Source organism: Aquarana catesbeiana, linkage group LG01, assembly GCF_042186555.1.
Source record: "Aquarana catesbeiana isolate 2022-GZ linkage group LG01, ASM4218655v1, whole genome shotgun sequence".
NCBI classification, from domain to species: domain Eukaryota; kingdom Metazoa; phylum Chordata; class Amphibia; order Anura; family Ranidae; genus Aquarana; species Aquarana catesbeiana.
In genome coordinates, this window is record NC_133324.1 from 143566094 (window position 1) to 143589449 (window position 23356).

General features: G+C 43.0%; 1 protein-coding gene across 2 annotated transcripts in view; it reads right to left on the reverse strand.

Moving 5' to 3' along the window:
• LOC141135314 (general transcription factor IIH subunit 2) overlaps positions 1-23356 on the reverse strand; it is an 84607-nt gene that overhangs the window by 47160 nt on the left and 14091 nt on the right. For both annotated transcript variants that reach the window (XM_073624421.1, XM_073624420.1), the window contains exons 5-7: positions 20621-20707; positions 18195-18245; positions 11081-11135 (exon numbers count right to left, since the gene is read on the reverse strand). In XM_073624421.1, the coding sequence (XP_073480522.1) occupies positions 11081-11135; positions 18195-18245; positions 20621-20707 (193 nt within the window). The remainder of the gene's footprint in view (positions 1-11080; positions 11136-18194; positions 18246-20620; positions 20708-23356) is intronic.

Here is a 23356-nt window from a genome sequence, read left to right on the forward strand (position 1 = left end):
TCCCCCTGTGCTACCCAGCCCAACAGCTTGCCGGTGCTTAGTGCAGGCAGAAACTGCAGGCCGCGGGGGGTGGGCTGTGGGGGGGGGATGCCACCGGGAGGGGCGTGATGGATCAGGGGTGTGTGGGGGGGGGCAGTACAGGGGGCTGACTGGCGGGGGGAGGGGGGACACACATCTGGATCCCCCCCCCCAAGCAGCACCTGAAGCCGGGAGTGGCCGGCTTATGATGGGATGCCAGGTTATAATGGTAGCTGCGGGGATCGGAAAGGAGAGTGTGGGGAGTGGGAGGGGGAGTAGTTTTTAGGTGAAAGTGTTAAAACAAGTACTGTTCCTGTAAACACAAAGTATACTTTTAGTCTACATTATAACCCATTTATAATGATACAAAAAGAGACATTTCCAGTACAAAAGCATGGCAAAGTTTTTGGCAAAAACTATTTATTTTTTTAGTAATTTTTGAAGCAACACTGAGAACGGTAAAGCCTGCCCAAATTAAACAAGCTCTTCAGGATGTATTCAATGAGCTACTTCAACGCCCTAAAGACATTCAAATTGATTTTATGCGGGCACACAGGGCCCTGAATCCCTGCCCCACAGGCACAGCACTGCCGAGGGATATTATATGCTGTCTGCACAGTTTTCCACTAAAAGAGGAGATCCTGAACAAAGCCAGATGGAATGAGCAAATCTGCTTTAATGAACATAATATCTCCCTGTTCCAAGATCTCTCTCACATTACTCTGCAGAACAGGCCAGCCATGCGCCCTATGCTTGCTGCTCTGAGGGACAAAGGAATACCTTATCGCTGGCATTTCCCTTTTGCCTTAAATGCCATGTTTCTAGGCAAACAATACTACCTGAGGATGACAGAGGACATTCCAACCTTTTGCGAGCAACTGCAACTACCCCTGATTGACCTGCCGGAATGGTACAAGGAATTTCGTATTCCCCCACAGGGAGCGTCCCCTCATCCCCCAAACCTCCCTCCACCAAGAAAACAAAAGTCAACGAGGACTCATGTCCCAGCTATGGTAAATCACCTTACTCTGCTAATTAAAAAACAGGAAATCCCCCTAATGGGGCTTTAATGCAGCCAGTGGTATATGAAACACAAAATACAAAAAGGTGTTGTGATGGCCATTTTAATTTGGTTAATACAGCAAGTACTGACAACAAAGGATTTGGGACATGGACTTAAATCCAAAGATGAAAAATAGGAAACAATGCCAATAACAGAGGGCAGTGTACAATACAATTACATCACAGGCAACAGTAATACAATAGCACAAAGATGTTGATTGTGTGAGATCCTGACGCGTTTCGACCCCAGTGGGTCTTCTTCAGAGGATAGGTATGTATAAAAACTGTAAAAATGTAGACATGTGTCAAGCAATTTCAAGCCAAAACAAAAAGAAAGAGTATATAAACAATTCCATATGGTGTATCTTTACCAGTCACGATGTACTCGATGGTTACAAGTGGCCATAATGTGAAAGAATATCCCTCTTGGTGTATCCCCGATATCCTAGCGGGTGGGCCAGTCACAAGGGGAGCGAGTGCCACCCACACGTCTTACAAGGAATCACACACTATGTATCCCCAAAGGGGTGGAGGGAGAGAAGGGGGTACACACTGCACCTGCGATAAAATTACAATATATATATTTATTAAGTGGCGGGTTCCAAAATAGGATTTGTACGGCAAAAGAGTCAAAAGAAAAATGTGTCTATTTGCTATTACAATTTCGAGGGTTCTAGCTGGATGACGGGCGTGATGGGATGACGAAGCCATGCAAGAGGGAAGACAACAAGGATAGCAGGTGTGAGGGAAAAAAGTGAGGGAAGAAGAGTGAGGGAAAAGAAAGGAAGGAAAAGATAAGTGATGAGCAGGGATGGAATGGAGGGGAAGGGAAGGAAGGGGAAGGAACGGCAGGGAAGGTATGGTATGGTAAGGAAAACAAATATATAATGCATGGGTCGGCTCCCAAATCACGTCCGTATCTGTAGGAACCTGAGAACACAGAGAGAAAAAAGAGAGAAAGTGTAGCGACCAGTGAGTGTAGGAGAGGCCCATCAAGGGGCCAGAAAAAGTGAAAAGTGAAAAAACCAAGAATAGTCGTAAACCAAACGAAACAAAGAAAAAGCCCCCAAACAGGTGTGAGTATGTGAGTGACATGTGAGAAGAGCAGAGTGAATGAGGGGGGCATAGGATTTAGTGTGAAATTGATGAGGTTACCGATAAGATAATCGAAAATAGTCCATGATATCACGGAATGTGAAACGGGTAGATCAGAATTTCAGACAAGATGAAAAAAGATATCACATTAATGGTGTGAACCGAGCATGGTGAACGCAGTAAGAAGGTGTATGGATCAGTACAGAATATGTACTTACCACCAAATGGGATGATAAGGCAGCACAGAAGCGTCCAGCGGAAACAAATAATCCAACTGGACCTTCCCTATTGCCAACCTAATTTATAGAAGAACTTATTTGCCAAAGTATCCCGCAGGTGCAGGTGTCCCTCCCCCTCCATCCATTCCCCCATGAGGAAAGAGCGACGCAATGGCGGCGCCCTTGGTGTGACTCCCTCGGCGTTCCGGAAGAGAAATTCTCCGGGATCCACCGTCACCCCCGCCGCAACTGCGTAGGCGTCGTGACGTCACGCGCACGCCCGTGGTATCGCGCGTGCGCGGGAGGCCAGGACGTCCGGAGGGGATCCGGAACGCCGCTGGCAGGGATAGAAATAGCGTCCACCTAGTGGGCGCTTGGAGAGACGCAGGACCCTTTGCGCCTCCCCACCCTGCCAGGAAGGCATGTGTGTCACGTCTCCACCCCCCAAGAGACCCGGCCCCCTGGGCCACTAAATGGTGGCTATAACACGGAGAAGGGGGAAAGAAGGGAAGGTCATAAAAGGAGTTATAGGGCCATAAATGGATTGGTCTATCGTGTGTTGGCAATGACATACCTATAGTTAACACTGCCCCTCATAATCATCATTAATCATTATTGATTATGAGGGGCAGTGTTAACTATAGGTATGTCATTGCCAACACACGATAGACCAATCCATTTATGGCCCTATAACTCCTTTTATGACTTTCCCTTCTTTCCCCCTTCTCCGTGTTATAGCCACCATTTAGTGGCCCGGGGGGCCGGGTCTCTTGGGGGGTGGAGACGTGACACACATGCCTTCCTGGCAGGGTGGGGAGGCGCAAAGGGTCCTGCGTCTCTCCAAGCGCCCACTAGGTGGACGCTATTTCTATCCCTGCCAGCGGCGTTCCGGATCCCCTCCGGACGTCCTGGCCTCCCGCGCGTGCGCGTGACGTCACGACGCCTACGCAGTTGTGGCGGGGGTGACGGTGGATCCGGGAGAATTTCTCTTCCGGAACGCCGAGGGAGTCACACCAAGGGCGCCGCCATTGCGTCGCTCTTTCCTCATGGGGGAATGGATGGAGGGGGAGGGACACCTGCACCTGCGGGATACTTTGGCAAATAAGTTCTTCTATAAATTAGGTTGGCAATAGGGAAAGTCCAGTTGGATTATTTGTTTCCACTGGACGCTTCTGTGCTGCCTTATCATCCCATTTGGTGGTAAGTACATATTCTCTACTGATCCATACACCTTCTTACTGCGTTCAAAATGCTCGGTTCACACCATTAATGTGATATCTTTTTTCATCTTGTCTGAAATTCTGATCTACCCGTTTCACATTCCGTGATATCATGGACTATTTTCGATTATCTTATCGGTAACCTCATCAATTTCACACTAAATCCTATGCCCCCCTCATTCACTCTGCTCTTCTCACATGTCACTCACATACTCACACCTGTTTGGGGGCTTTTTCTTTGTTTCGTTTGGTTTACGACTATTCTTGGTTTTTTCACTTTTCACTTTTTCTGGCCCCTTGATGGGCCTCTCCTACACTCACTGGTCGCTACACTTTCTCTCTTTTTTCTCTCTGTGTTCTCAGGTTCCTACAGATACGGACGTGATTTGGGAGCCGACCCATGCATTATATATTTGTTTTCCTTACCATACCATACCTTTCCTGCCGTTCCTTCCCCTTCCTTCCCTTCCCCTCCATTCCATCCCTGCTCATCACTTATCTTTTCCTTCCTTTCTTTTCCCTCACTCTTCTTCCCTCACTTTTTTCCCTCACACCTGCTATCCTTGTTGTCTTCCCTCTTGCATGGCTTCGTCATCCCATCACGCCCGTCATCCAGCTAGAACCCTCGAAATTGTAATAGCAAATAGACACATTTTTCTTTTGACTCTTTTGCCGTACAAATCCTATTTTGGAATCCGCCACTTAATAAATATATATATTGTAATTTTATCGCAGGTGCAGTGTGTACCCCCTTCTCTCCCTCCACCCCTTTGGGGATACATAGTGTGTGATTCCTTGTAAGACGTGTGGGTGGCACTCGCTCCCCTTGTGACTGGCCCACCCGCTAGGATATCGGGGATACACCAAGAGGGATATTCTTTCACATTATGGCCACTTGTAACCATTGAGTACATCGTGACTGGTAAAGATACACCATATGGAATTGTTTATATACTCTTTCTTTTTGTTTTGGCTTGAAATTGCTTGACACATGTCTACATTTTTACAGTTTTTATACATACCTATCCTCTGAAGAAGACCCATTGGGGTCGAAACGCGTCAGGATCTCACACAATCAACATCTTTGTGCTATTGTATTACTGTTGCCTGTGATGTAATTGTATTGTACACTGCCCTCTGTTATTGGCATTGTTTCCTATTTTTCATCTTTGGATTTAAGTCCATGTCCCAAATCCTTTGTTGTCAGTACTTGCTGTATTAACCAAATTAAAATGGCCATCACAACACCTTTTTGTATTTTGTGTTTCATATACCACTGGCTGCATTAAAGCCCCATTAGGGGGATTTCCTGTTTTTTAATTCTATATTCGGGGTGTGCAGCCTCCCTGTCCGTACTCAAGAGTGTCCTTTTTTCTTCTTATCACCTTACTCTGCTAAAGGACCTAGATCCTGATTTTTGCCAGCTACCTTACCCTGTGTATGCCTCTCCTATGGAATTGTAATTACAGTTTTTTTCTGATTACATGTTGGACTGAACCTCTTCCTTGTCACCCTAAGAGGTAATCTACGTGGTTATTGTTACACATTGAAGTTATCACGATGTAATTCCAACTTTCACCACAAGATGGTGTCCAAGGTTAACATATCTCTGTATGGAAAAAGCGTTATCTTATAGAGTTAGATATCTGTGAAAGGCATAATATCTCAGGGAAATAGGAATGTCCATCCTAGGTCAGATCAGAGAGGGAGGGAGGGAGGGAGGGAAGGAAGTTGGAGCCTGTGTATCAATAGCCACGTAGAAGAGGTATTACCTGCCAACAACTTCCCCTCCCTCCCTCTCTGATCTGACCTAGGATGGACACTTCTATTTCCCTGAGATATTATGCCTATCGCAGATATAGGAGAGGCATACACAGGCTAAGGTAGCTGGCAAAAATCAGGTGTTGTCTTGAGATCTAGGTCCTTTAGCAGAGTAAGATGATTTAGCATACAGAGACTTGTTAACCTGGAAGGGGACTTTAACACATCGCTAAACCCACTACAAGACACATCAGATGGCAAATCTAGCCTAATATACAGAAAACTGCGTAAAATTAAAACTCCGTTAGCCTCACTTACATTGATTGGTTGATACATGGCACACTACTAATCCTAAGGGTAGAGATTTCACATATTTCTCCACCCTACACAATAAGTTCACAGGCATTGACTGCATTTTTCTCTCCCAAAGGGATCTACCTCTCTTGCAATCTGCCAGGATTGGTATTAAAACTTTTTTAGACCATGCACCTATCTCACTGACGCTGCAGACACTTATCAGACGGCCTAGAACTAACAATTGGAGGCTAAACCCATCCTTGCTCACAGACACATCAGGACTAGGTAAAATAACAGAAGCCTTAAAAAACTACTTCACGGAAAATGACACAGATGAGTTGTCTCCGTTGACAATATGGGAGGCCCACAAACGTGTGATAAGGGAGGAGTTTATCAGGATGGGTGCAGTGAAAAAAGGGAAGCAGAAAAAAAGAACTTAATGACTTGGCACATGCAATAGGTGAATTGGAAACAAAACACAAGCAGTCTCTAGCGAAAGAAACGGCTACAGCCCTACTTGATCCAAGGAAGAGACTACAGTCCATCTTAAACCATAAGAACCCTTTCACACTGGGGCGGGGGGCGGCGTCGGCGGTAAAACGCTGCTATTATTAGCGGCGTTTTACCGTCGGTATGCGGCCGCTAGTGGGGCGGTTTTACCCCCCGCTAGCGGCCGAGAAAGGGTTAAATACCACCGCAAAGCACCTCTGCAGAGGCGCTTTGCCGGCGGTATAGCCGCGCCGTCCCATTGATGCACATAGACCAAAAGACCATCCTGGGACGCGGACACAAATAATCCATCAATTTCTTACCGACAGCGGCCTACCCACACTAACGGATACTGACTCCCAACAACTGGAAGACCCAATCACGGAAACAGAACTAATAATGGCCATTAAATCTCTCAAGCCTGTGAAAAGCCCAGTTCCAGACGGCCTTACAGCTCACTACTATAAGTCCTTTTCCACACTACTGATACCACATCTATTGAAAAATTTTAACTACCTATAAAAACCCCTAGAGATCCCAGAGGATTTTCTGAGAGTCCACGTTACGTCCAAATCTAACAAGGACCCACTAGACTGCGCCAATTACAGGCCGATTTCCCTACTTAATCCCGACTTGAAATTATTTGCAAAAATCCTAGCAAACCGCTTAAGACCACTGTTACACCAGCTAATAGGCCCAGAACAGGTAGGCTTCATGCCAGGCAGGGAGGCGAGGGATAATGTGATAAAAGGTCCTAAATCTCTTTCACAAAACGCAAACAGATGATTTTGAAGGCATGCTACTCTCCACAGATGTGGAGAAAGCCTTCGACTTTCTACTTGCCACCTGTACACACATTGGACTGAAACCACACATGCAATCTTGGATAGCGACCCTGTACCATAAACAGCGAAATTCTAAATCAACGGTGCACTAAAATAATCCGAAACGGAACGTGACAAGGCTGTCCCCTTTCACCGCTGCTTTTCATTCTCACCCTAGAGCCATTAATCCGCACAGTGAATAAATCACCATGTATACATAGCTTTCAGGTAGGAGGTAGAACTTACAAAATCGCAGCTTATGCTGATGACCTTCTGTTCTTCATAACTCAGCCACACATTACCATGCCTGATCTATGTAATATATTTACACAATACAGCTACGTATCAAACTTCAAAATAAACTATAAAAAAATCTGAAGCAGTAAATTTAACACTGAAAGAGAACACTAAAAATACCACACAAAACAATTGCAAGTTTAAATGGGAAAACAAAGCTCTTAGGGATATGGTTGACACAGAAACTTGATTCACTTTATACAAGGAACTTTCAACCCCTTTTACAAGCCATAAACAGGGACCTAGAGAGATGGTCTTTAAAATATTTATCATGGTTCGGCAGAGCAGCCAAAATGACAATCCTACCTAGAATCCTGTATTTTTTTCAGACCATCCCAAACCTTTTACCATCACATTTCTTTTAAGCCCTACAATCCATGCTCAGGAGATTTTTATGGGCAACCATAAAACCCTGCATTAGTCTCCAATTACTCACAAGAGCTAAACATAATGGGGTAATGAACTTCCCAAACTTTAAAAACTACTATCTTGCCTCACATCTTACCTGAATTATAGACTGGACATGTCACGCAGACAATAGGGATTAGGTGGTGCTGGAAAATAATATAGGCCTAATATCTGTGACACATTCACCCTGGATACCATGGGACTCCTGCCCCAGACAACTGACACCCTCTTATAGGGGCGTCACTTAAAAACCTACAAAAAGTGAATCAGATCTCTGACTTAACTACATCGCCCGGCCCTCTCACCCTGCTGATCTCTAACCCAGACTTTCCACCAGGAATGAATAAATCATCCCAGTTGTACACAGGCATGAATATACCTTTTCTGGCCACACATTGTTTCAAAGGCAATAAGTTCAAATCAATCTCAGAAATTCAAATTGAGAAGGGACTGACATTCCTAACATGCTGGGAATACTGTCAAATTCATAGTTATGTCCTGAGCCCCCAGAGACAAACATCTTACAAGACCTCTAACGCCATTTGAAACTATGTGCCTCAAGGCAACCAAAACCAAAAAACATATTTCCTCATCCTCCGACTGGTTGCAAGCCTCTGGTCTTCAGGAACCTAATAAACATAAAATGTTTTGGGAAACCGCATTAAACACATCCTTCATTAAGGACCAATGACTACAAACCTGTGTGTTCGCACACAAATGCGCAATTAGCACACACCTACAGGAATCCTCTTTTAAGCTCCTGACGAATTGGTATAACACGCCAATCAAAATACATAAATGATTCCCCACAGTTTCTGACCTTTGTTGGTGCTGCGATCAGGAGAGAGGCACCTTACAGCGTATATGGTGGGGCTGCACCTCGATTCAACCATTCTGGCGGAAGGCCTGTGAAATCATAAAGCTTATAACAGACACCAATCCAATTAAATGCAGCGTGCTGCTTACTACACATCATTGCTCAATGAAAAAGTATAAGAAATCACTGACCAGATTTCTACTGACTGTTGCGAAGGCAGTGATCCCCAGATCCTGGAGAAATGCCATTACTCCCACAATCAAAGAGTGGCTTAACAAGGTTCCCCTCCTCTATAACATGAAGGAGATTAGGGCAACAGCTCATGAAACAATCGAAAAATTCAATAAACCCTGGCAGCCCTGGGTCATCTTCATATACTCTAGAACATACCCAGAATTTATCCCAGATATTTCTGGGATATTGGCCTTCTGTCTCTTTTCTTCTCCTATACCTCACCCTCTCTTTGGTCTGTCACCTTTCCTAACTAACTTTATGCTTTACACAACATACATGTATATAGAGCGTATGCCGCACAACTATATTTGAGTAATAATCAGTTCAGAGCAATATACAAACTATCTACCTTAAAGTGGATGTAAACCCGAAAATGTTTTTTTTTTTTTTTTATGTCATAACATAGAGTATAAGAGTTCCTATCATTTGAGCCCAGTCTTACCACAAAGAGTTAATCCAGCTCTGAGCAATCCTCTTTTATTGTTCAGTGAGATAAATCTTGACAAACAGAGAAAAACTTTGTCAAATCCTCCCCCTTGCTGTGAGTGACAGGTGAATTACATATCTCGTGCACTAGTCTAAGACATGCATTGTTTTTTAATTCCCACCCCCACTCCTTTCTTCAGCAGCTCTGCAAGGATTGGCTGTTCAACACCTCAGCATGATTTGGCATGCTGAAGTCATGTGGTTACTTTCCTGTCTTTTCACTGGATGTTAGAGATCATAGCAGAAGTTCAGTGTAAAAAATACACAGGAGAAAATGCATATTGACAAGGGGAGTGTAGAGGTGGGCGGGGAGTCTGACATCACGACTCCACCCACCGAGCTCCAGATAACAGACCCACCCACAGAATCTGCAGTTTTTCGGGTCTAATAACAGACATAGGGGAGACATTTGACAGGTAAAGATACATGCAGGAGGCATGTATATCCTTATAGATAACCCCTATGGCAGTAGTTTAGAAAGGATGACATTGGGTTTACATCCACTTTAAGGATGGGTCTCGTATATTGAAAGTCATATCGATAATGGACACGTGTCCAGTAGTCATCCCAATGATTATTAATAAGCACTCTAATGTTATATTATACTTAAAGATGAACTTACAAGATATGTGTACGAATGTTATTATACTTGTACAATTGTTAATACTCTTGATCTTACAATAAAAACTTTATTGACAAAAAAAAAAAAAAAGGAGAATGAAGACAGGTTACAAAAGAGATTACACCTGCTACAGCTCCGCCCAAAAATTACTGGTACAGGTTTACATGTTTGTTAGTAACATATTTGTGAATTTTTAACAAAATTGTTTAAAAAAAAAAAAAAAATGCATTAGATTTAATTTATTTTCACCTAATGATCTGACCAGTATGTCTGTCATTTTCAACTTCTGTTAACGGACCGTGCTATCCAGCAACAGTGGCAGTTAGAACATTAAGATAAACTATTTAACACTGACAAGGGTGCTTACAATAAGCTTTTGTTCATTTATGTGAAACCTTTATCCCAATGCTGTTGCTGTAAGTATAACTGCTTAAAAAGTGTTAGCTGTAGTTCGATTTTAATTCATTAGTCAAGTCTATCGGAATCTGTTAGCACAGCTAACACTTCACTTTTCCCTAGATCAGTGGTTCTCAACTCCAGTCCTCAGGACCCACCAACAGGCCAGGTTTGCAAGATAACTGAAATACATCACAGGTGATATCACTTGCTGCTCAGTGATTGCAGTATTCTAGTCTGCAACTCCCCAAGGTAATACTTAAAATCTGGCCTGTTGGTGGGTCCCGAGGACTGGAGTTGAGAACCACTGCCCTAGATGGACAATGCTGCTGTGCAAAGGTGGCTTCTTTGCTCCTCCATAGTTAGAGGAGCCACCCTAATACAGGAAGTGTGTTACTGGCAGGATCACAAGGTTGAAAAAAGCAAAAAAAAAAAAAAAAAAAAAAAAAAAAAAAAAAAAAAAAAAGAAAACAAGTACAGCCATCACATCTAAGGATTGGTAATCTGCAATATATTACATTTTAATACTGTTTGAATATTGTATCTTAAAACAGGCTCCTGGCCTTGCTGGTCAGCATTGTCAATATTAGAATTGTAAACGGAAGCAGCTTAACTTGGTTTCATGCAAGTCAGCAGCAATGAATATGAGAGTTACTGGTTCTTAAACCAGAGTCAGATCTGTCATCTTCACTTGTAACTGATCAACAGCATTTTGTATTTGGTGCAGGGCCAACTAAAATGCCACAATCAAAAACATATTTCTTTGTACCTTGTGGAAAACAAAAAAAGCCAACAATAAAGAAAGTGAAAAATGATTTTAAATATACTTATCATACCAGCAAGCTCTGTCAGCTTCTCAGCCCTTTTATTTCTTGTGATAATGAGGCCTACCTAAAAATGATCAAAAATGTGACAAAAGTTAATCAGTAAAGGAGCTGCATTTTAAGGCTCGGTTCATACTTATGTGTTTTTTGCAGAAACGCACTACAGTTCATTTTTGATACGTTCACCTCTATGCTTTTTTTCAGCCACTGCATTTTTGGAAAGGGTCAGGCATTTTTTTGCAAAATGGTGTTTTGGTTTTTTTTTTTGCTTTTTTGGGTTTAATAGACTTCAATGGAGAAGCTGCATGAAAGTATGTAGTGCATTTTTGCCCCAATTTTACCACAATTTGCATTTTGCAGTTTTTACTCTGCCCAAAAACAAATTGGGCAAAAAAAAAAAGCATAACATTTGCAACATGCAAATGTCTGAATTTCTGTGAAATCGCGTGTGCAAAAACACAACACACAGCAAAAAGCATTGCAGAAACGATCAAAAGCAAACTGCAGAAGTGTGAACCAAGCCTAAAGCCTACTACACACGATGCATGCTATTCTCATGTCGCAAGTGAAGAGGTTACTCACCATACAAAAATTCTCGCACGACAGAATACAACTTCAGAAGTGACGTAATGCATTGAGTGGTTTTGTATGTATTCTATCGTTTTTGAGCATGCGTAGTCTTGCTCTTACGACTGTTTGACGAAAACAGTTCTAATTAAATGAAAATAGGACGAAGAGTTCACGTACAACAAAAATTTTATAGTCTGCACATCCAGCTTTTGTTGGACGAAAAAACGAAATCGGCTGTCGAAAGCACCGTACTAACGATCTGAAAATCGGCAGATCGTTTGTTGGACTAAATTTTACTTCTGATTTTCGTATTGTGTGTACGGACCTTAAGACCCCAGACATTGCACCTTTCTGTCAGCTAGCAACTCTGCCACTACATACTTCTCCACTGCTCCCTCTGTCCCTGCTCCCCCTTGTCACCGTTGCAGGGACATGCAGAGAGGCTGAACCTGAGGTTTCTGGGCACTTTGCCGACATCATCTCTTCCCTAGGAGCAAGGGGGAAAAAAAAGAAAAAAAAGGTGCACACTTCTGGGCTAATAAAGGGCATTGTAAAAGTGGTAGTAAAGCCTAAAATTGTCTGCTGAGGAAGAAGCGCGACTTGCAGAGCATCCAAGTGCGCACGCTCACGAAACGCGTCCATTTTTGATGACGTCGTCCCCCTGCTGCCAGCCATCCACTGTGTTCCAAGGCTCGTTCTGAGGCCGCTCTTCCGGAGTCGGCGTTCATATCATTCGGAAGATCCCGGTCATCGTACACAGCACGGATCTTGTCACAGGATGTGGGAACATCATCTCGACTATCTGATACCATGCTTTTAATTTTTATACTACATGTGAGTTGATCTTACGTTGTCTATTACATTGATTTTTAAAAAACGACTGCACCCAGAGGCGCCTTTCCACTTGTGCTTTTTTTCAGCTCTTTGGAATATGGTTTCTTCCCTAATTTGATGGCAGCCTTGTGTGCTTCCTTTGGATATTTTTACCTCTCCTAATACCACTACATAGCTGATTTGCCTGTGTATGCCAGATGGACTATATTGTCAATTACTAGCAGATTTATATTGGAACTTTTATGATTTCTGTGTTGATGCGCCTATACTTGTGTTCTTACTTTCTATATTCTTCTTTTACAATAATTATAGGATGCATCATTTGTATATGAATGTCAAGCATAGATCAGGGCATACGCATTCCTAAAGTTTATCTAAACCCCAAAACTTTTTTTTCCCCATTCTGGAGAGTGGGGTAAAGCGTTAGAGCCCCTGTCAGGTTTTAATTGATGCATGTACCCCCAGCTAGAGAAATTCACACTCAATATTTGTTCTGGTAGATACTGATCAAGACCGAAATTAAAAGGAGAATTTAAAGTGGAGCTGTCATCTTATATTTTGTATACAAGATGGTACAGATGCCAGACAACACTATTATAATGGGTAATATCAGATAAGTGTGGCCGAATGCATGGCCAAAGGAGGATGACATTTACAACTGATTGTAAAGGCAGAAGGTTTATTTATCTTAATGCATGCATTAAGATAAAAAGCCTTCTGTGTGCAGCAGCCCCCCCCCCTCATACTTATCTGAGGTTCCTCTAGATCAGTGGTTCTCGACCTCTTTAGTGCTGTGACCCCTTGATAAAATTTCCCGAGTTGTGGGGACCCCTAACAGTAAAATTATTTTAGTAGCGTGGGTTGTCAGCACCCAAGGCAAGACAAGTAACTTGCGCCCCTAACCCACGGACATATAGTGCCCTCCGAGTCCCTTCCGCTTGTACAGTATTAAAACCCATGGTACATTTCAGGATGTACCACCTCTTTCTTTGTTCTCCTTTCTTTCCCTTTTATCTCTTTCTATCCTAATTTCTTGTTTTTTTTTTTCCCCATCCCTCTCTCTAGCCATCTTTCTTGTTCTTTCTCTTATTCTTTCTCTCCCTTTTTTTTGTTCCTCCCCCTCTTTTCCTCTCCCTTCCACGTATTCTCAATTTTTATTCCTTCTCTTACTCCTTGGTGGGGGGAATGGGATGAATGGTAGTGCTGGGAGGAGTTCTGATCAGCCAACTTAGGTGCTCTTGATCAATGCTGATCTGAGAACTGTAGTGGGGACTTTTAATGGTCACAGGTAGTGTTACTCACTGAGTCTCTGACTTTGTGGTGTCTCGTAGCAGTGACACCTATGCCAAAATCAGGAGATAGGGTCTTCTCCAGCCCCTCCCACTTCACATTCCTCACCAGTCAGCTGACCTCTAGTCTCTGCCTTCCAGCCATGTGGTGGGCGGCCGCCGGCTCTAGGAACAGCCCTGCTGGGCGACTGCAAAAAGGCTGGAGAGTGGTGCGGGCTTCAGGAACAGCCCAGGATTCGGTGACCCCTGGCAAATCATCATTCGACCCCCGAGGGGGTCCCGACCCCCAGGTTGAGAACCGGTGCTCTAGATCCAGCGATGCTGCAGGAATGTCTCAGCCATCCGGGACTCCCCTTCTCACTGGCTGAAAAAAACAGCATGGCACCATTGGCTCCCGCTGCTGTCAAAGTCAGTCAGCCAGCCAATGGGGAGGGGCACCGCCACGGCTCCGTATCTGAATGGACACAGGGAGCTGTGACTTGGCTCGGGTGCCCCCATAGCAAGCTGCTTACTGTGGGGGCACGCAACAGGGGGGAGGGGCCAGGAGAGCCGAAGAGGGACCCGAGAAAAGGAGGCTCTGAGCTGCTCTGTGCAAATTCACTGCAGCAGAGCAGGCAAGTATAACTTTGCTGGTTTTAAGTAAAAAGAAAAACAACAAAAAAAAAAACATAAGACTTTACAATCACTTTAAAGTGGTCCACCTAACACTTAAATTTTCCCCTGCAATCAATGTGAGCTAAGCCTTATGTCTCAAAATGAAAAAATCCCAGTTTTTCTACCTTTGCAGCATTCAGTGCCGTCATATGACTTAAATTCTACTTCCTTCTGAGACTAAAATCAGCCAGTGGGTGTGGTTCCTGAAAGCTAGTGACATCACTTCCTGGGAGGGACACTGTTCCTGTCTAGCCAGTGGGCATATACAGGATGGGAGGAGCTGATCATAGGTTCCTGCCCAGTGTTCTCTCATTGTACATCCTTATTCATGAGAAAATTAAGAGATAAAAAGCCCCATCCACACAGGGGGGAGGTGCAGTGCAGATATACAGTATGGCTGTGCACAGATGAAGGGAGCTGGACACAGGGAGGGAACTGTCAGTGTAGCTGGAAGTGCTCTGGGGTCTCAGCTCACAGTCTACAATGATCATAGTACAGGCAACCACATTAAGGCTGTTTCCACTAGTGCAACTTGTCATGCGACTTCAGACACAAAGTCACATGACAACTCACAGCCCATTGATTTCAATGGCACCTGTTCCCATCTATGCGGCTTTGAAAAGGTACCTGCAATGCTTTGATGCAACTTTGATCCAGAGCGTGTAAAGCTGGATCAAAGCTGCACTCAAAGTTGCATCAAAGTCACACTCCAAAGTCACACTCTAGACTTAGGCTACGTTTCCACTAGTGCGACTCCAAAGCTGTGCGATTTAGAGTCCGGCTTTGAGTGCAGCTTTGATCCAACTTTACACTCTAGATCAAAGTCGCATCAAAGTAGTGCAGGCACCTTTTCAAAGTCCCTGATTTTCAAAGGTGCATAGATGGGAACGTTTGCCTTTGAAATCAATGGGCTGTGTGTCCAAAGTCGCATGACAAGTCACACTAGTGGAAATGGAGCCTTAACCTCATTACTCACATGTAGATCCCTCAGCTGAGCATGTGCCACACCATGCACACAGTGTCATCACAGTGCCATGTAGAAACATCCACGTGGTTGTACACTGTAGAAAATCTGCAGCATGTTGCATTGTAATCTAATGCCCCGTACACACGATCGGACATTCCAACAACAAAATCCATGGATTTTTTCCAACGCATGTTGGCTCAAACTTGTCTTGCATACACACGGTCACATAAATCTTATCGGGAATTCCGAACGTCAAAAATGCGGTGACGTACAACACGTACAACGAGCCGAGAAAAATTAAATTCGATAGCCAGTGCGGCTCTTCTGCTTGATTCCGAGCATGCGTGGAACTTTGTCCACACAGATCGGAAGTCACCACAACGGATTTTGTTGTTGGAAAATTTGAGATCCAGATCTCAAATTTTGTGTGACGTAAATTCCGATGGAAAATGTCCGATGGAGCCTACACACGGTCGGAATTTCTGACAACAAGCTCCCATCGAACATTTTCTGTCGGAAAATCCGACTGTGTGTATGGGGCATTACAGTTTCTAACAAACAGAACATACTTCCAAATCCTGCCCTCCCCCATCTCTCTCAGGAGAAACTGCTGGCCAAAATGAGGCTATGAAGACAGGAGGAGATATGTGAAGGATAGGAGGGATGGGGGCGGGGCTGGGCAAGATAGGGGCGGTTAAAATGAACAGTAGGAATCCCTGTGATGGAGAAGGAAAAAGTTTTCAGGAAGTGAGAGGCTCCCATGCAGAATTCAGAAATAAGGAAGTAAGGTTGTCTCTGACAGGAAGAAGCTGATTGCCAAGCTTAGAAAGTCGAATCAAAGCTAGACACTCAGCTATACAGAAAATGAATAATGTCAAAGATAAAATATATTTTTACATATAATTAATAGAAAAATTTTCATTTTTGACTGGACTTTCACATTAAGGTTTTGTGAACTAAGATTTAGGATATGATTTTTTTAAAATTATGTCTCAAAACATACCCACTGGCAATAATGCTCCATTGTAAAGATTCCTTACTTGTAGCATACAAACAATCTTCTACATTTATCAAAAAAGTCCCATCCTGGTCTCTAGTGGCTGGTATCAACATTAGAAAAGAAACCAAGGAATCTTTTTATAATGGATTTTACACAACTTTCACCAGTGGCGACTGGTGCTCAATTTTTGGGGGGCGCAAACAAACTGAAAAATTAAATTGTTAGTAATGTAGGACTGTAAATATCCATTTATCAGGTAATTATGTATCATTACTGCTAGCTAAAACTGTGCCCATCATATGCAGCCTCACTGTGCCCATTAATTGCAGCCTCACTGTGCCCATCACAGTAGGCCAATCACATCCACATTTCAAGTAAAAGAAAAAAAAAAACACTTAACATAAGGTGTCCTCATCAGAGCCCCCTTTTACATCAGGTGTCCCCATCAGCATCCCCCTATACATCAGGTGTCCCAATTAGAGTCCCCCTTTACAACATGTGTACCCATCAGCATCCTCCTATAATATCAGGTGTCTTCAGAATCCCTCTTTACATCAGCTGTCCCCATCAGAGCCCCCCTTTACAGACGATGTCCCCATCAGAGCCCCCCTTTACAGACGATGTCCCCATCAGAGCCCCCCTTTACAGACGATGTCCCCATCAAAGCCCCCCTTTACAGACGATGTCCCCATCAGAGCCCCCCTTTACAGACGATGTCTCCATCAGAGCCCCACTTTACAGCAGATGTCCCCATCAGAGCCCCCCTTTACAGCAGATGTGCCCCCCCCCCCCGTACTCCCAGCTCTCACACAAATCGCCTGTCATCCACCTTTGGACCTGCGGGGATGAGTAAGAGAACCTGGAAGTAGAGGCACAGGACTCACCAATCACACACCCCACAGCAGGGAACAATGCTCTAGAGCAGGGATATGCAATTAGCGGACCTCCAGCTGTTGCAAAACTACAAGTCCCATCATTCCTCTGCCTCTGGGTGTCATGCTTGTGGTTGTCTGAGTCTTGCTATGCCTCATGGGACTTGTAGTTCTGCAACAGCTGGAGGTCCGCTAATTGCATATTCCTGCTCTAGAGGGAGTGTTCAGGGGGCAGAGCTCAGCACCCCGAGGACTTTCTAAAGAGAGCCAATAGAGCTTTTTTATTTATTTTTTTTTTCATATGACAAGTAACTTTGGGGCCATTGACTTTCACACAATTTCCACCCAGGATTCACACATTTTCCAACTGAATCCAGTTATAAAAATGTGTGACTTAGGCATAAATTGTGTGAACCTTGATGGTCAGGATTCCTTCTCCCCTCATACAAGCCTATGGGAATGTAAAAGCAGCTTGATGTAGGTCTAGGCGGAGGTAAACTCCAGATGAAATGCATCCGTGAATGCTTTCAGAAGCACTGCAAGCTGATGTGAAAAGCAAGCTGCATTCGTTCACTGAAACAAGTGCAAAGCCTGCTAAAACAAGCTCTAAAGACAGAGAAGAACAATTCTATTGATTAATGGACCACGGGTTGATGCGCAAAGATGTGTGAAATACCTTAACTGCAATTGTCATTTTACATCAATATAATTTTTGTCATTAAAATACCAAGTTTCATTGACATTAGTTAGGTGTTAAATCATTACTTTTCACAAGAAATGCATATTTACATAGGGAACAATGCTTGACCGCACACAAGAATAATCAATCTGATCAATGTAATTTCAGTAGATGTAAAAAAATAAATAAATATATATATGTCATAATGAGAATAATAATAATAAATAGTTTATGTAACAAATGTAAAATTATAATACATACCTGACTTATTGGGTTTTGATCAAAATATTCATCCACAAAATATTCCAACAGCTAAAAGGAAAAGATAAAAATGTATTAGGAAATAATTATTTTAGCGTATGTTAATCAATATGTTTAATTGGTCATGAAGTATAACAAACTCTAAAGCATTTATTTTGTTTTATATGAAAGCTGTGGACAGGCTGTTGCCTGATCTCAATAGCTGCAACCACTATAGAGAAATGTATCCTCAACTGAAACAATACTATTGCAGCTCTTTCCCTTGGCAGCAGGAACTGCTGCCCTTCTAATCTAAACAAACATCAGGTGCATAATTAGTGGGACTGCTTCAGCAGTCCCACTATTGTTATTCGTTTTTCATTATTAGTGGGAATGCTTCAGCATTTTCGGGCCTCGAAAACGCCAGGACAGTACAAATACCCCCAAATGACCTTTTATGGAAAGTAGACAGTTCAAGGTATTAACCATTTTACCCGCTTCCTGACCAGAGCACTTTTTACAATTAGGCACTGCGTCGCTTTAACTGGTAATTGAGCGATCATGCAATGGTGTACCCAAACGGAATTTGTGTCTTTTTTTCTCCCACAAATAGAGCTTTCTATTGGTGCCATTTGATTACCACTGTGGTTTTTATTTTTTGCGCTATAAACAAAAAAAGAGCGACGATTTTGAAAAAAAAAAAAAAAAAAAAAAAAAAAAAAAAAACACAATATGTTTTACTTTTTGTTTAAAAAAACAAATTTCTTCATCAGTTTAGGCCAAAATATATTCTTCTACATATTTTTGGTAAAAAATAAAATTGCAATAAGCATATACTGATTGGTTTGCGCATATGTTATAGCGTCTACAAACTATGGGAAAGATTTATGGCAATTATTTTTATTTTATTTTTTTTTTTACTAGTAATGGCAGTAATCTACGATTTTTAGCGGTACTGCGACAACTAGCCACGCGCATCGGGTCCCCCGCCGTGCAGCGCGCGTGCCCTCTGGCGGCCCTTAAAGGAAACCCCCCCCCCTTTTTTTTTTTAAATCAGGTAAAGATTTATTGAGATGTCACAAAAATTGTACATATGGCCAGTTGCAATACAAAAGTACAAACAATTCACCTCAGAAAACCAGTCAACGTATCAGAGCTACTATTCAGATCTCATGAGATTTATTGAGCAATGATATTATTAGTAAGGGCCAGAAATTAGCCCATCTCTCCTGGAGCATTCACAGTACGACCGCATCGGGTTATCAGCTATAACATCTACAGTGCACATATGCAGATTATACCACATTTTACAGTAATAGCTTGTCCATTACTAAATCAGTCAGGGCCAGTCCCAGAGTAGCTAGCCAACCTCCTCAAATTTTGAGCTGCTAACTCTATGCTGATATATCAGCTTTTTAAACACATATGGTCAATCCACACCTGTGGCATGGCAAGTTTTTTTGAAGTTGTAATTTTTTGTCACACTTTATGATAAATAAATAAAAAAAATGTTTTTGTTTTTTTTTTTTACATACTGTCACCAGTGCAGTACAGCATTATCATACAACTGGTGTGCCGGTGATCAGGGACACTGACTGGTGACAGTATGTTAAAAAAAAAAAAAAAAATCACTCAGTGTCTTTTGTGATTAGCTGTAATTGGCAAAAGCTAATCACATGGTACAGATGGGCTGTGATTGGCCCTGTCTGTACCATGTGATGACGGTGAGCAATCACAGCTAGTAACACAATTGTATACAATGGATGGCATGAAAGGAAGCCATCGATTGTTTACAGTTGTCATGTGATCTGCTGCAATTGGTCACCGCAATCAAATAATACCGGCAGCGGGCTGGTGGATACAGCCGATGAAAGATCACACTGCTGCGTAGCCGCGCATTCTGGGAGGACATCATAGGATGTGTACTCAAAAGGACAAAAAGCCTGCTCAGCCATCAATCTGCTATAGGACTGGTGGGAAGGTGTTAATATAGTTTGAGATATCAGCATAGTCAGTGTTTTTTTGAAGATACTTTCTAGAAAGAGAGAAAACGAAATGGCATAGCAACCATTCATACTCAAAATACCACTAGGAAAAAAAAAAAAAAAAGACAGCAGGGAGCTGTGTAGTTGCTATAGGCAACATCTTCAGTTTGCTATATCTTAATGCAAACCCAAAAGTGTCCTGAGATCAGAATTTTACAAAACCAAGATTTGCATTGCTTTGCCTTTATCATGCAAATTCATACTTAATTGATAAAACTACCTAAAATGACAAAGATACACAAAGAATCCATTGTGTCCTCAGGTCCCACAATTAGTGCAAGTTTTGCAGGTAAAGTCACAGTGGCAGGTAATTAAAGTGTCTGCAATGTAATGCAGCTACCTGTGTTAGGATAGATTTGGGAAACCGTGCGTCAAGGAAACAAAAGGGTAATTTTGACTTACCTTCAGTGTGCACGTGAGCCTATTAGGTTTCAGATCCTGATCTTCCATTGTTCTTGACCCATCAATGATCACATACAAGTGGCGCATCTAGTAAAATAAAGAAAACCTTAAAAATCATTAAAGATTTGTTAAATAGCAAGAGATATGATCTATTATCGCCACCGTGACACGCCTCCATCCCTAAATTATTTTATATGTAAAAGTTTATTGCAATCCAAGAATAAATCTACATGCCTTGTGTATTTATTTTTGTTTCCCTTCTTTTTAATTAAAATACTATATCTATATATATTGTTAACCAACATCACTAAGTTTGTCATCCTTAGTTTTGTTTTGCTGTTCACCTTCCAGCAAGCCCAGCTAGCGGGTGGGGGGTCTTATTGCCTCTGTCTGGTTTCCGGGGCTGCGATGTGCGGCACTGTCTCCCCTCCTCATCCCCGTCAGGGTGTGGGCAGGGAGTTCTATCCTGCACATCGGTGCTATGCACACGCTGCCTGCCCATGACGTCTATTGATGCCGGGATGTGGCAACGTCTTTTATCCATCTCATTAGACGTCGACCGATATGGGTTTTTCTCTGGCCGATCCCGATATTTAGAAATTGGAGCGGCCGATGGCCGATATATGTTGCCGATTTTTGCGGCCGATATAAAATCTAGGGTGGAGAGGCGGGGAGGTGGTTATTGTTTAGGATGGAGAGGAGGGTATTTTTTAGGGGGGGGGGGGGTTATTGTTTAGGATGGAGAGGTGGGGGAGGAGGTTATTGTTTAGAGTGGAGAGGTGGGTGCAGCCTATCGGTGCCACCTATCAGTGCCCACCAGTGCAGCCTGTCAGTGCCATCTCATCAGTGCCAACCAGTGCAGCCCATCAGTGCCCACCAGTGCAGCCCAGTGCCACCTCATCAGTGCCTACCAGTGCAGCCTATCAGTGTCCATCAGTGCTACCTCATCAGTGCCCACCAGTGCAACTGCAGCCTATCAGTGTCCATCAGTGCCCACTAGTTCAGCCTATCAATTTCTTTCACTGCCACCTCCTCAGTGCCCACCAGCGGAGTGCTCCCGGCCCCTCCCCTGGCCAGACAGAAGACAGAGCTCCATTCGCTTCCCCTGCCGCGATGCGTGCCCGGCCTCTGCCTTCGGACTACAACTCCCAGAATGCAGCGCGGCCAATGGGTGGCCGCGGCTGACTTTCTCCACCAGACAAAAAAAAAAAAAAAAAAAGGGTCAGCAGACAGCGGCCGTGATAGTGGCCGCTTTGAAGAGAAGGTAGGCGAGCCTGGGGGTAAATTTCCACCCTGTCCCCTGGCCCAGCCGCCCCTGCCTCCAGTCCCCACGCTCACCTTCTGGCTCTGGTACACCGTGTCACTGGCTGTGTTAATTAGCGTAATTTGCATAAGCCAAATATCGGCCAACCTCTATATCCCAGTGCAGTGGGTGTGTGGGGGTCCACGTCCAGCGCATGCACTGAAGGTGGTCCTGTCTCCGCTCGCTTGCACTCATTGACTAACGGCATAGCACTGATGGGGTCCCGTCCTGTATCTCGGGTACACGGCCTGAGCTGGTCAGTATATGCCTCTCTATACCTGAGGGGCATTACAACTGCAGTCCACTCCATAGAACCACACCTGAAAGATTCACTTTGGGATCCTAGGTGACCCCACCTATACACTTGTTTGTTTTTGTTTTGTTTTTTGCACTAGGCACTCTTTTTAGCCCTTGTCACTTTTGCTATTTTTCACGGTTTCAGCAACCTGATCTTTTTACACATCATGCACCTGCTCCTCCCATGCATATTTGTATGGTTGGATTGGCCACTCAATTTATTATCTATATATATTTTTTTTTTTAGATACAGTTTTTAGGCACTTGCACTTTTTTGCATTTATATATACTTACGCGTTGGTATATTTGACATACATACACATTTATATTTTTACTATATATCACACATATGTACGTGTGCGTGTGTCTGTATAATATATATATATATATATATATATATATATATATATATATATATAAGATTAGTGGGTCATTCCTGCCTCAGCCCCGGAACAGACATTGCTGTCACCCCCTTTTTCTCCCTCCCTTTGGGAACCGGGCTAATTTCCAGCTGACTAATAAGTACCAGACTGCTTGTCTCTCCTAGATCAAGTCTTTTATTCTTGTCATAGGAAAGTGTTCAATAATTTTGACCATATACTATTATATTATATATTTTTTTACTTTTTCATTATTATAGACATTCCTTATACTGTACTCCTGATGAGTGTATATGTTCCACGGAACGCGTCAAGTTCCATTGCGATTTTTAAAGGATGCCAAGACAGTCTGATTCTTGCAATTTATACCTATTTTTGGTTGTGTCATTATTGTACATATACCATCATGCATCAAAACAATATCTATTTATGTGTTCTAATATGTGCTTTTTATATGTCAGCTGGTTTTTATGACTTTTTTGTGATTACCATGTACTGTTTGTTTTTTTTACGATTATGTAGATTTATTCTTGGATTGCAATAAACTTTCTATACCATTTACTTCATGTTATTTTGACTCTGGGTAGTGACATGCCTCATTTAAAGTCCCATGACCACTGTTTCCTTTTACATATAAATTAAATATTTGTTGCCCAGTCTCTGCAGGATAGAGCAAAGACTGGAATGGGGGCCTATCATAACTCGCACTTTAGTATCAGCAGCTATTCTTGGAAGATTTCGGCGAAGGGGTGACCA